Source organism: Astatotilapia calliptera, chromosome 12 (genome assembly GCF_964374335.1).
Source record: "Astatotilapia calliptera chromosome 12, fAstCal68.1, whole genome shotgun sequence".
NCBI classification, from domain to species: domain Eukaryota; kingdom Metazoa; phylum Chordata; class Actinopteri; order Cichliformes; family Cichlidae; genus Astatotilapia; species Astatotilapia calliptera.
Window position 1 is genome coordinate 1,428,279 of NC_137433.1, and position 14,199 is coordinate 1,442,477.

The following is a 14,199-nucleotide window of genomic DNA, read 5'->3' on the forward strand; positions in this document are numbered from 1 at the left end:
GTTGGCAGAGTCACTGGAAGTGCATGGTGTGAGCGACTGGTGGCTGTTGGGCCAGAGCAGAGCAAGGAGTGACAGCTGATCCTAAAGGCTGATTGTGTTCATCTGGAAGTTTCCAGTGGGAGAAACGTTTCATCATCATCATCATCATCATCATCAGGTGACGTCTTCAGTCTCAGCTGACTGCAGGTTTCCAATCTTATAAACAGGACATTTGCACGATGACTGAAACCAGCCCAGTGAAGGAACAAAGGGCTGTGAGGTCAGTTTGTTGATCATTAATAGGCAAACAGTCATGATCACTGATTAACAACACTGATCAATGATCAATGGCCACGAGTAGGGATGGGTATCGTTTAGGTTTTATCCGATACCGGTGCCAAACCGGTACTTTTGAAACGGTGCCGGTGCTCAAACGGTGCTCAAACCGGTGCTTAAAGAATGGAGAACACAAAATTGGTCCAAAAACCTCTCATGTTCAGCTGTTTTTTTTGTAAAAAGATAACAATGTTAGCCTTTTCTGCAGCTATGGGGCATATATGGTATCACTCTTGGCTGGAAGCAGTGCTTAAACAATGGAAAAAACACAAACTTTGTCCAAAAACCTCTCATGTTTAACTGTTTTCCACTTTTTCTTTGGTCATTTTAGCCTTTTTGGCCAGGGTGAAGGGAGTATCTGCCATCAAACAAGAAGACAGCCGCATGTAGCTATGATGATGTTTGCTAGTTCACCTTACATGCATTAATGTAATAACGTGGTTAGCCTACTCAACGTAAATTACACACGAACAACATTAAGCTACTCACGCAGAGAAGAACGGCTGCTGCTGCATCATCATCCTCATCATTTCTGCTACACTGGCAGGGCTAGGGGCCAGGACTCTCCTCTTCGTGTTTTTGGGGGATGTTGCTAACTCCGGGTCCGATAACAGGCACCACACCCGCAGTAGATGTGCTCGGTGTGAGGTCTCGCAGCAAGCTATCAAATACGGCGCATTTCTCGGCTTTTAAAAAAAATGCTATGTGTCGCCAGGTGTTTCATCAGATTCGAGGTGTTACCTCCTTTGACAGTATCACAGTATCAGCTTAAAGCACTTGTTGCTGCTGAGTTTGCATCTTTTGCTGTGAAGTACAGCCAGACTTTGACCGCTTCACCTTGGGCATTTTTAATCTGTAGCTCTGCTCTAAAGGAACGGACGTACCTGGCCCCGCCTACTATCCTCGGAAACGTAAAATGATTGGCTAGAATCCAAAGTGTATCACAGCTCAGGAAAATAAAGCACCGAAATAAAGCACCGAAATGTGCGCTGCTTTTCGGTCTGGTTACTACCGTTTATGTCAGAACCGGTGCCATCATGGCACCGGACACCGGTACCCATCCCTGGCCACGAGTACCATTCTCATAGCAGTCCTCCTGGCTCTTAACAGCGTGCACTACACTACTCTGTTTGTGTCGGGGGACCCGATCCTTGGGGTGGACCAGTTTTTAGCCACAGAGATGCTGCGTTTAAAGAAAGTGTGTCTTAACTGTTCCCATACTCCTGACGCATTAGGCACCAGCAAAGGTTTTCTCAGTATTCAAACCTTAAATACTGATCTGTGTGCGTAGGTTTACACGTCAGCTTTTAAATGTCCCCCATTACTGATGGAGTGATAGCAGAGTTCACTGTGAAAACATAAACCATGACAAGCACAGACACTGGATGTAGCACACACTTTCATGAACACTGTTTGGCTTCAGCTCTTTGTAAGGTGTAACTTTGCTCTCTTTTGCGTCTGGCTCACAAACCAACACGAGGAAGCCACAGACCGGTTGTAGCACCTCCTCTGCACACTGACAGCAGAGCACTGCAGGCCGACGGGCCGGCCTTGGAGAGGAGCAGACACCCTCCGTCTGCTCAAACATGAATCCCACTTTTGAGTGTTTACACTGTAGGTCAGCTGAGTGTAAGGCTGCTGCCTCCACCAGCTGGTGGTGATGAGTAAACACTGATCAATACAGCAGACGAGAGTTCTCCCAGTAAATAACGTGTGAAACGCTCAGTTCATTGTCAGGTGAGACAGTCACAGGAACATGTTCTGGACTGCACCACCTTTTTCCTCATTGCTCACATTGCCGTCTCTGTCAGCCCGAGCAGTGAAGAAGCTGAGTACTGTGCTTTCAAGTTTTACATTTGGCTAAGACCAGCATGTCCCTACAGACGCTGTAGAGGAAGTCCAACTGTGTCCCCAAGCACAGTCTCAGGAAGAGGTGGGCAGACCTGCAAAGGGTCCTGAACCCATCAGCAGGACTGGTATTTGTAAGGAAGAAGAGGAGGAGCACAAAATGACCTCCAGCAGGTCGCTGTGTGGATGTCTCTGATCAGTCACTCAAAAACAGACATGAGGCTGGCCTGATGGCCCAACATGAGCCCATAATACTCTGGACTGGTTCTTATACAGCACTTTTCTTCTCTGCCTTACTGCAACGCGCCTCATTCGCCCATTCAATGACTTTTTACTGTGCTTAAGTTCTTTCTAACATTCACACTCTGATTGATGCGTCGGAGAACAACACGAGGTTAATATGTTGGCTTGCAGACTGGAGCAGCCAGGGATCAAAACACCAACCGTCCAGTTAGCAGACCTGCTGTGCCCGTTGAGCTGCAGCCACCCCACCTGCACAGAGGTGAGGTGCAGCAGGCGGTGCACTGTCGAGGGCAGCTTCACGCCTTCATTTGCATCCAATCAAAGTTTCAGGTCATCGATTGTGACTGTGACCTGCTTACTGGACATCTCAAAGCCTGGAGCTGCCTGTAGTAGAAGCAGTAATCCTTACATGTATAACGTCTGCTGCACGGAGACAAAAACTAGTCTCAGGCCCAAATAAAGTCATGTTAGCCATGAAATGCTGAGTTCATTGTCATTTGCACTAAATCTCCACTGTTTGAATACCCAGAGTCATTGAATGGACCGTGTCATGGTTTGAATATATTTATCCAACTTGACCATTGTTGGAGTCAAATTGTTAAATGTTGTCATTGTGTTAGTTAAATTTGTGTTAGTTCAAACTGTATGATCAAAGACATTCTTTTGTTTCTGACGCCGTCCGCAGCCTGTTGAGCGGTGGGGAGGCTGTAGTGTTTATTACAGGCACATCCTATGTGAGGCTTCTGTTTTCTTTAGCCTCCTGAGACCTGAACTCTTCCACAGCAGCATTTTTAATTTCTCTTTGATATTTGGGCTGATTGGGACCTGGTGAATGTAAAAACAAAGAATTACCCGATTTATTTCTTTTTTTACCTGATTTTGGTTTCTGAGAAAAACGAGAGCCACATATGAGGATGTGTTTAGAATTTCGATAGAACAGCAGCAGCATAACGTCCTCGTCAGTGGACATCAGGCCCTTGCAGAGCAAAATTTAGTATTTTGGTCTAATTAACCCAAAATGTGATGTCCACACGTGTGGACGACAGGTCCTATGAGGTTAGTAAACTTCCTGCCTTTATGACCTTTTTGTGGGCAGCAGGTCACAGAAACACAACCCCAAACACACACATACAGATGGTCGCACATACATGCATACACACGCATGCTTACACGTGCACACACACACACACACAGTACCTTATCTTTTATAACCATAGGGGGGTTTACAATGGGTGGTGCTGTGTGTACTGTAACTGTTTTCAATGAAAGGCAGCAAGCGGAGGCCGGGGTGGAAGTGGTCTGAACGAGGGCAGAAGGGCTGCTCTGAGATCCTCCCTTGCGCAAGTAAAATCGCTGTTCGTCTTGCTTCCTTAATGGGAATAAGTCTCTAAACCAGCGGCCTGTGGAAGCGCAGACCCAACAACCATTACAGTTAATATGCCATAAAACAGCTTTATTCTCATATTGGCTCAAATGGCAGATATTGCCCAGCTAAGAGTCCCCTAGTCTTTCATATGTTTTCACCATCTAAATCTAATGTGTTGGTAGATGCTACCATTACTATTGTATGGCACAATTTTATCTGTATGTGCTTATAGCATGGAGTTTAGCTGCTGTCAGAACTACTGTGGGCCTCCATTATTCACCGAGCTGTAGATAAAGGGTCCGTTGGTGTGAACAGAGATTTGATAGTTTGAATGTTATAACTTTGCTTTTCTTCAGCCCTGGACTGACGCGGTGTGTTATCTCTGTTAGCCTGTTCTTCCCCTCGCTGCACTCTCTAAATACCTGTGGTGTGTTTTTTTAAACACCAAATCCCAGTTTATGCTGGAAGTGGAGTGAATCTGTCCCTCTGTGAGCAGCACTGGATCGAGTCCCAACACAACATCCCCACAGCACCAGGAAAACATGGAGGCCAAATGGTAAGCCATCATCTTTATTATGAAACAATATTGGGAGCAGATCAAATAGCTGTTACATGGTGTCGTTTGGCCGCTGCAGTCCCTTTCCATGTCCCGGCACATCCCTGGACGGCCAGCCCTCTCCCAGCTGCCTTCTAGGTTACCGTTTCTTGGACGATCTCCAGGAGCTGATCCAAGCTTCAAGCTTAGCGTCTCCTTCCCCCAGCTTGATAAGTTAGGCCCCTCCCAGCTGGGACTATGTGAGTATGTCTCAGTGTACTACAGGTTCCTGGTTCTAAACATGGTTATACTGGGCACCCAGCAGGAGGAAAGGGGACATGCATGGAAATTCAAATCAATCCAACACATTCTTGCAGATTTTATACACAAGTGTCAATCAAAAAAAAGACGTTTGGGAGCCAATGGCTGTTGAGGAGGGCGGGTGAATGGCTAACCATCTGTGATGCAGAAGTTTTCAGCTGCATGTTTTTAGTGTTTGAAAATCTTTAACACTCGGAAGTCATCTCTGGCATTTCTACAATAACTCGACTCATGTACGGCCTAACATTGTCAACTGTTACAGACTCTGGGGGAGGAGATGTGAGATGTTCCACAGAGTACGGTGCATTTCTGCAGCCAAACATCGGCCTGAGCTACGGCAACTCTCATTTCACTACTTCATGTGTTTCAGCTTAAAATGTTACACAAGATGGGCCAAATGAAAACCAACAAAACCAAAAACAAACACACTCGTCTTCTGCTTTTCAAAATAAAAGAATCAAATATTTATGACCAATCATGTCTAAGTGAGATCCATTTAAAACAGGAGCTGTTTCTACTGAGGAAAAGCCAAAAAAGCCCAAAGAAAATTAACACATGTTCCCTTAGCATTTCTTTTTTCCATTTTTCACTTTAAGAAAGAGTAGAAAGTTAGAAATGGTCTGGAGATCTACGGCGACGAGGACGAGAGAGAGAAAGCGGTCTGATCCACAGAGAGTCCTGCTTGGCTGTCGCTGCCTGGCCTCAGCGGGGCAGCTCCAGGGCCGTTTAAAGGAGCGCTATGTGAAACGGGGGGGGGGGCCGAGGAGGTGGCGAGCTGCTGGTGGGGGACGGAGCGGGGAGGGCAGAGGAAGATCAGTATTTGGTCGGACACGTGAAACAGAAGGGGGCTGGGGAGGGAGGCAGACAGAGGGCTACGCGCTCGTGACGTGATCAGTCCATTGGCCGCTTTTCTCCGTGTTTCTTTGTAAATTCTTCTGCGTTCTTCAAGAATTTTTTACGGTCTTTTGAGTATTCTTCTGCTAGGTCGGCCCTCAGGGGATGCTCGGGCTGGGGGTCGTTCACCAGCGCGATGAGAGACTGAATTACTGAAAGACACGAAGGAGATCGAGTCAGACACAAAATGCTTCCTAACAGGCCACAGCCTCCACTGTCACAGCAGTTTGTTTGTCAGGAGGCTGCAGTGTGCTGTGACTTACAGCTTTTCACAACTATCATCATGTAAAGCAAAGAAATAGAAAACATTTCTAAAAAGTAATAAAAACAAAACAGTCTGCAGCTTGTGCACTTAGATAAGTCTTTAGAGTCAGAGTGAACTCATGAGTTTGTGTCGTGAGAAAGTCCAACCTTCTCTTCGTCAGTCTCACATCATGCAAACACATGTTGTATGACTGTAGGTAACACACACTGACAGTGGGAAGCAGCTTCAGCTTAATGTTGTTGTGATTGTTTAAATAAAACTGTTTGTTGTGTGTGGACGTTTAGGAGACGCGCTCAGTGAATCCACAAACACAAACCCAGCGTGCCCTGATAGACCTGATCAGCACAGTCGTGTCGTTCTTCTGAAACGTGCACACATCATGTAAGTCCACTGATAAATCCATGGGACCGTTCTGAAACACTACAGAGGGCAACTGGGAACTGATTAACCAATGACGTTGCTGCAATAAGTCATGTGCACAGTAGAGATGGACCGATCCGATATTACGTATCGGACCGTAAATTACTGGATCGGATATCGGAGAGAAATTTAAAAAAAAAAAAAATGTAATCGATCCATTAAATAACAAAAGCACCTCACAAAACTTGCGACACGCCGTAACTCTGCTCATAACCGTAGCACGTCGGAGCAGCGTGGTGACGTGATAGAGCGGCTGTGTGTTTGTAGCCTCGCTACCAAACTCAGAGGAAGTTTTCCCAGAGAGAAGTAAAGCAAGTGTGCAAGTTCATCTCTGAATGTTTGTAAAGCATTCCCACGTTAAGCTTAACAACCGATATATGGAGCGACTGCCTCTCCCTCCCTCTCCTGCTGCTGCTTCAATCATGAAACTGATCAATGATCAGCTGATCGTCTCTTGTTTGTTTTTGGCCCACTTTGCACCAGAAAGAGGAAACCAGCGGCTGAACAGCAGCAGCACGTTTAAGCTTGATCAGCTGTTGTTAGAATGTATTTAATATTACTTTCTACTCCAGGATCTTTTTCTACAGCTGACGGCTGGTAACTGTGCAGGGGCGGATCTAGCAAAGTTTAGCCAGGGGGGCCGATAGGGCATGAACAGGGAAAAGGGGGCACAAAGACATACTTTTCTTTCTTATTCTCATTTAAAATGTCGAGTTTTTAATAAATAATTATCCAAATCTTACACCCAAAGTTTTAATCTGATGTAAATGTATAGAAGTCCATTACTGTATATATAACTGTTAAGTCTAATATACCCTAGTAAGCTATAGTACTTTTTCCATCTGTGCAGTTCTGTTGAAGAAAGATGTTGAATCTATTTTTATTCTTGAAAAATAATTTATTTCTGTGCATTTTTTTTTTTCACACTGCATCAAATTAAAGTTGATTACATCGATTAAGCATCATGAGGTGGGGGGTGGGGGTTCAGTATTTTTTTTGTTGGGAGTTTGCAGCCCTATTAGTTAGGTTGCTTAATATTTCTGCTAAGTACTCTTTAAAATACCAGAGTAGGAGGATGGAGCAGGTTTAAGTTTATTAGATTGATCAGTTTTGCTGAACTATGAAATATTTTGGGTGCAGTGTGTTTTTTTACATATGGGAGTAACAGAATAGCTTTAGTGGGGTGTTTTAAACTTGAGTATGAACTTATACAAAATGCAGCAAGATATTAAAAAACAGTTTTATTGATTAAAAAACACTATATCGGATTCATATCGGTATCGGCAGATATCCAAATTTATGATATCGGTACGGACATAAAAAAGTGGTATGGTGCCATCTCTCGTGCACAGTAGAGGTTAACCCCCATTTCAGCTGCGTGGTTGCATGTATGGTGTTTGTTGAGAGGACAGATGCTCTTCCACGTCAGCAGACTGAAGCTCAGCTTATGGGGAAACATTTAAACTATTGAATTAAAACTGTCAGATTAAAGATTAACCAGTGAGATGAAACCCTGCAGTGTGACGTATGTAACGATGTGTTTGACAGTAGAAACCATTATAACCTGATCTATAATGAAAGGCCAAAAGTTTACAGACGCTCACAGTAACTCTTCCAGGGTGAAGCGACTGTACGGCACATGTTTAAGGACTTTTAAAAAAAGAAGAAAGAATTGGATGCACAATTTTAAATCCGTCTGTCAACTCAAACGTCTGATCTGACGCTGACTTTTCTCCACGTGGGCAGCTGCAGGTTAACGTGTCCTCTCCTACACCTCAGCAAAGTGCTAACACATCCAAATAACTGGCACTTATGTCCAACTGTTGAAACTGGTGATCCCAGAATCTGCAGTCATTTAGAAACGGCTGCACTGAGCTCCTGGGATGCTCTTAAAAGCCCAACATTAACCCTACTGAAGAGTTTGTAGACTGAGGTTAGGGTTACAGAGATGGCTCCATGACACCAAACCAACTGGAATGAACTCTACCCACTGTGCCCAGAACGGTGGTCAAATATCCTGCCAGAACTATGCTAAAGGCCAAGCCCCACTCACTGAGGGGCAGTTTGCTTTCAGTCGCAGTGTGGATCAGACAAAATCAATCCAAACTTGTTTCTAAAGTGGTTAAACGTGCTCGCTGCACAGTCACTCCACCCTGAAAGAAACCGGTTCAAAGAAATCATTAAAGGACCCAAATTATAACGACATTTATACCCACGAGCACTGTGGAAACTGACCACAGATCTCCCTCGTTCACACTAGCACCTCGTCTCCACTCTGTTTCCATGACAACTGAGCACCACCCCAATGATGATGGGTTGTTATAGCAAGGTGGCCCAAACAATGGAGCAGACTGAGGATTATAGCTGCACCTGCACCCATCGTTGGACCACAGTGTTGGTTTATGTGCAGCTGTTTCCCTCCATGTTTCACAAACACTGGTGGGGTTGATTGTTGTCTGCTGACATCACACTTTCTGCCCGACTCTGCTCGCTTGAAACCGTCACCAGGTACTAAAAGCTGTCTGGCAGCAGGTCCTACCACCTGAGGGACAACACTGAAAACTGAGTCGGTGCTGAGTTCATTCTTGTTTTTCACGTACACTTTGTGATAAACTCCGCAGGTTTCTCTTTGTTTCTTTCAAACTGAAATAACACTCAATGTTTAAGATTTAGGGAATAAATGTTCCCTAAACCGTGAGTAGGAGTCATCTGTGTGTCTCCTGCTTCGCTGATAAAACAAACAGGTTAGCAGCTGCAGTAGCAGCGATATAAAAACACACAGCCGTCTAAACGATGTGACGCTTTACTGAGTCACAGAATCGTCACAGCTTCCTGTTACTATAGCTGTGCTGTTCAATAAATACAAAACATACTAAACACTGTGTTTTGATCACACAACCATGCGTGTGCATAAAGCACGCTTTCTGCTCTGTTCGTCACACGGAGCTCTATGTGAAAATGCTCTGAGCCTGACAGACGGGCAGTTACTGAAACAGGACAACGTTTTATTTTGGACACGGACTTTTTTTTTCCTGCAATCATCACGTCAGACAAAAAGCAAAAGATGTGCAGCTCTCCAGCTCGCTGCGACTCACATCGAGCAGCCCTGTGTAAGACTTCAGCACCAACCTTGGTCAGTTTTGGTGGCAGGCTTCCAGTTCTCTGCACTGATCACAGGCAAGCACACCTGGCCCTTCTCATCAATGTTGGGGTGGTAGATCTTTGTCTTGAATGTGATCTTGGGAGGCTTGAAAGGGTACTCGGTGGGGAAAATGATTTCAATCCTGAATGCACCTTTGTCATAAGGAGGGTTGTCCTGAAAGGGAACCAATAAGGTTAGTAAGGGGAACCTCGGGCCTACGTATCTCAGACCAGCCAAAGAAGGAACAGCAGCTTACAGGAACAATCAGCCCTTGCCATGCCAGTAAGTTTGATTCCTCAACTTGAATGTTTCTGAAGTTTTTCATTCCAGACTTGCGAATCTCATCAAGTTCCTGAAAGAACGAGCACACAGCTGATATTAGAAAGGTTATTACAGTCAATACAAGAAAAATAAAACATGTATGATTTTACAGAGTGGAAGGATGCACCACCCAAATGACACCACCAGTTTAGGACAGCGTAGCAGGAAGACGCAGCCTCCAAACTACACACCAGGTTTTAAACTGCGCTGAAATTATTTACACGTTCTTTCCTGAATGTTGATGTGAAGTCTAAGCAGAAAGTAGGAGCAAAGAAACAACAAGCTGATGTTGGTTTGGTTCCTGTTATCCACCTCAGAGGTCCCCAGTACTAAACAGCACCACCTCCAGTGTTTTCAGGTAAAGAAAATTAAAGCTGCTATACAATGAAACATGTCACTTAAAACAAATGACAAACCAACTGCAACATCTCAGCTTTGTAGAGAAGTGTTGTATATGGTAGATCTGAGGATGTGCTCAGCGCTACATGTTTTATTCACAGTATGTGTCCAGTGACCCGTTAAGCTCTAAACTGCTTGGATTGCAACTATTTCATTGCATAAAGTAGCAGCGTTGCACTTAATCCTAATTCATCACATGCTAAACAAACTCAAGCCTTCCAGCCAACAGGAGCGTTTCTCTTTCATTTCAGTGCAGCAGCCAACAGTGAAAGTGAAAGTGAACTACAACCTGCATCCAGCAGCACCACAGTGGACCTCCTAGTTTGCCATCAGGTTACTGGTTCTGTCACCAGTTTGACTTACGTTAGATTATGTTAGTTTTTAGCTGAAACCCCCTGAGTGGCACTTACAGCCAGCCTCGTGGTTCCATCTGTGGCAGGTTTTTGTTGCACAGCTCGACGGTGTAAACGTGTCTAACACGTTTTTAGGGTAAAGTGATTGTGATTAATAAACAGCGTGTGACCGGTTTACGGTCCAACAGCACCGACGTTTGTTTCACGTGAATGAAATCCTGTCAATGTTAATCTGCATGTCCGCACTGAATAACTCCACCTGCATCAGTGAGCCGGTTCCAGGCTAGCTCTGCTCCGCGAGCTTTCAGCGTTGTTACTCCGGGTAAACTTCAAACATACAGCCTCCTGTAACCGCCTCATTCAGCGCAGTGTACGTTTAAAGGCGGAAACGATAATCACGGGGAAACAAACGTAGGTTAACGCAGACCTTACGCAATATGCTACGACCACTACACAAAACGAAAGCAGCATTTAGTGTGTGTCGCCTTCAGGCCGCATTACTGGAAGTGTAACGCTGCGCTGTAGTTCACACCCACTTCCTAATGGCGAACTTCAAAGTCTGATTAAGTTGAAGTGTAGCTAGCTGAGACCTGGGGATAGCAACTTAGCTGATTAGCAAACGTCTTATGCCGTGGAAATTGACACGATCTCGGGCTGCCCGCTGCCGGATTGACTCCCTCGGTCACACAACTCAAGAGTTTGACGTTCAAACTGTAGATAAGAGACTTGAATGAGGTTTTTGGCAGCCCCGGGCAGGATCCCTGTAGATCCTCCGGCCTGATTTGGGACTGCTTAGTTGCCTAACGTTAATATTTGGTCGGCTAGGTGGTCAATGCTGACCTCTTGTTTCTGTTGAGCTACAGCTACAGCTGGACACTGACGGTCACTTAATGCAAATATACTCTGTAACGTGAACACGAGCCAAAGGACGGACGCTTCCACTAACCGTCAATACGTCCTTAAACATTAGAAACGATCAAAAAGAACGGCAACGACGGATTTACCTTGGCCAGCCTCCTGCTCGCCGCCATCTTGAAACTACTGTGTGTTCCCAGAATTCACCGCGCTGGGAATATGGGTCTGTTCCTGCGCTGAGGCTGATCAGGTTGGACATCCGCCTGTTTGTGAACATGCCGACATGTCCACGCCAGGAAGCGACGTGTTTAAATGCGGGATATCTGTAATTATGTATGTTACAAACATGTTGGGCTGTGAGCCGGAGCCGCGGGGGGAGACCTGAGCCTGAACCCAGCTGTGTCTGCTTCCGCTTTATTTGTTAGTATTAATGCAGGTGTTCGCATGTAGACCCCTGAAAACGCATGATGAGTTACACCTGTATGAGTCGGCTTGGTTAACCCTCAGCTCTGCTGTCAGTCTGTTGTAATTGGCTCATGCAACAGTCGTGTGGATGGCACAGAGCAAAAAGGTTCCATGTGCTTGTGCAACACTTTCAACAATAAAGTTTTATTTGAGTTCATGTTTCTACTTTAATATCACGTGCAAATCCATGTTCGCCCTGCACTTTCGTTCTAAAGCTACAAACATGTGTGAATCTGTCCATCAGCACTGCAAACAAGTACGGCTCAGAGCACGTTTCTGATGTAACCCCCCCCCCCACTGCTGCACACATGTATGTGCTGCACCACCCTGCTGTACAATGACCGTCGTCTCTCTCAGTATAGGATGATGTAGCTCTGCAGGTCATCCTTGTACCTGAACATTGAAAAGCGGTAGTCCACCTTCAGTTTGAATATTCAGACTGCACCGTCTCATTTATAAACATGTGTACACTGTGTTATTAGAAATTATTAATTAACTTTAGTCTGATGGCATTTATGTGGTTGTAAATTCTGTTTCACTGTTACACTTTGCTGTGACAGCACTGAGAGAGCAGGACAGAGAGGGTGAGAAAGAGACAGAGCTAAGAACAGGACAAGATCTGACACGTAGTGAAAGATGATACACACCAGGGAAGCTTCTGTTTCACTCATGATGATTTTATAGAACTACTCAGTGTGTGTGGACCACAAACCTGCTCTTATAACATAGATTATGTTGATCGTCTGCAGTGCCACAGCGTGTGGAGTGATCATGGCGACCCAAACACAGACGACCAGACGCAAAACTAGATTTGTCGTTCATTATGGCCGATAGCAAAACATTAACCAAAAGACAAACCCCTTTCTTTCCCTAAACTGGGAAAACTACAGACATGAAACCTGGAACAGTCAGAAATACCTGAACACTTGCATCAACATAGGACTGAGGATGACAGGAAGAAGAGTGTCTGCAAATGTGCACGTTAGGTGGAAAATCATCAAAGATTGCTTTATTATTTGGTCAACAGGTTGAAACGATGTTGTGATTCTCTTCTTACTGCTTTGCTGTAAGCCTACTGAGAAGTCCACTGCTCCCTCTCAGACATCTCCATACCTCCACAGGTATGGCACCTGGACCAGCTGCCTTTCCACTCCTCCTCCTTTCTAAGTCACTTCCTGACTCACCCACTGTCCATCTGTGCTCCTCAATCTCTCGCTTTCTGCACACTCCCATCACCTGTTAACACATCTCCATTCCTGTCCCTGATTATCTCCAGCTCCTTTCCAGCTCCATCTGTCAGCGTGTAGCCACTCAGCACTGTTCTTTCCCTCCTTCACATACAACTCACTAAGGCTTTTCCTTTGCCACGTCTGTCTTTCCTGTATGCCTAGTTTCCCAGTACTCCTGTCTGTATTTTGCACCTCCGGTCCCACTTTTTATTTGCCAGTCTCTTTGGTAATCTCCTTTTAATATTTTCCTGCACTTCCTCATCCCTCCACCAAGTCTCGTTGTCCTCTTTCCTCTGTAGGACACACCCATCACCTTCATGACAGGTTCCTTCAGCCTATAGCTGTACTGTTCCAGTCATGTTTGCTGCCACTCGGAGCCTGTCTCAACCTCTCCCTGAAATCTGTGCAGCATCCTTTACTCTTCATTTCCTACCATTGCATCCTTGCCTCTGCCTTCACTCGCTTCCTCTTGATTTCCAAAGTCGTCCTCCAGCACTACCATCCAACGCTGCTCCAGCTGTCACTCGTTACTCTACGCCCCGCCCTTGATACACGCCCACAACACAAAATCATGGCCAAAAGATCTGAAACTGATAAAAAAGAAGAAGAAAAAATTGCAGCTGTAAAAAACAACAACAGAAAACAGACAAAGGATACTTTATTCAAAATAATTCATCTGCTTGTTTGTTTTACTTTTTAAATGTCAAAAACAGATGGAAATCACTTTTCCAGATGAACAAAGCTTTTGATCCTAATTTAGTTCCATAGCAATGCGCCACATTTGACACGGCAGCAATACCCACGGCAGGCTGTACCCACGGCAGGCTGTACCCAGTCTGTCCCCGGGGCCCATAGTGGGACCCATCAGCTCGGTGGTACATGCTGCTTCGGTGGCCTTAAAGAGCTTGGTCTCACTCTCTTATCTATATAAATTAGCGAGGATTTGACACGTGCTGTGGGACCATTTCCTAACACATGTTAAACAACAGCAGTTTTCAGACTCTTGCTTGTCGTGACAGGCTTCACTGTGAGTTTCCTTGTAGCTGCTGTAAAGTGAACCGCACTGTTATGGCGTTATTTTTGTGCCACTATTCTGCAGTGTTGGGACTAACGCGTTATTAAGTAACGCGTTACAGTAACTACGTTATTATTGTGGTAACGAGCACGGTAACTAGTTATTATGCCAAAATCAGGAACGCGTTACTCGTTACTGGGATTTAGATAGGGT

General features: G+C 45.2%; 1 protein-coding gene across 3 annotated transcripts; it reads right to left on the reverse strand.

Moving 5' to 3' along the window:
• Positions 1–4,326: 4,326 nt before the first annotated feature.
• Positions 4,327–11,574, reverse strand: ube2l3b (ubiquitin-conjugating enzyme E2L 3b). Of its 3 annotated transcripts, none has more exons than XM_026188272.2 (4): positions 11,427–11,574; positions 9,606–9,701; positions 9,337–9,523; positions 4,327–5,674 (listed from the first exon to the last, which is right to left on the reverse strand). In XM_026188272.2, exons 1-4 carry the CDS (start codon positions 11,451–11,453, stop codon positions 5,520–5,522), a joined length of 465 nt encoding a protein of 154 aa, XP_026044057.1. In that variant the 5' UTR covers positions 11,454–11,574; the 3' UTR covers positions 4,327–5,519. The 3 variants fall into 3 exon arrangements, with proteins under 3 accessions (XP_026044057.1, XP_026044058.1, XP_026044059.1); XM_026188273.2 differs by lacking the exon at positions 11,427–11,574 and adding an exon at positions 11,369–11,404; XM_026188274.2 differs by lacking the exon at positions 11,427–11,574 and adding an exon at positions 10,682–10,798.
• Between the last annotated feature and the right edge of the window lie 2,625 nt (positions 11,575–14,199).

Excerpts from the sequence above, each read along its gene's own strand:
- ube2l3b (XM_026188272.2), bottom strand. The coding sequence starts at position 11,453 with ATGGCGGCGAGCAGGAGGCTGGCCAAG. Across the intron at positions 9,702-11,426 it reads CGAGCAGGAGGCTGGCCAAG|GAACTTGATGAGATTCGCAA; the intron begins GTAAATCCGTCG and ends TCGTTCTTTCAG. Across the intron at positions 9,524-9,605 it reads GGCAAGGGCTGATTGTTCCT|GACAACCCTCCTTATGACAA; the intron begins GTAAGCTGCTGT and ends GTTCCCTTTCAG.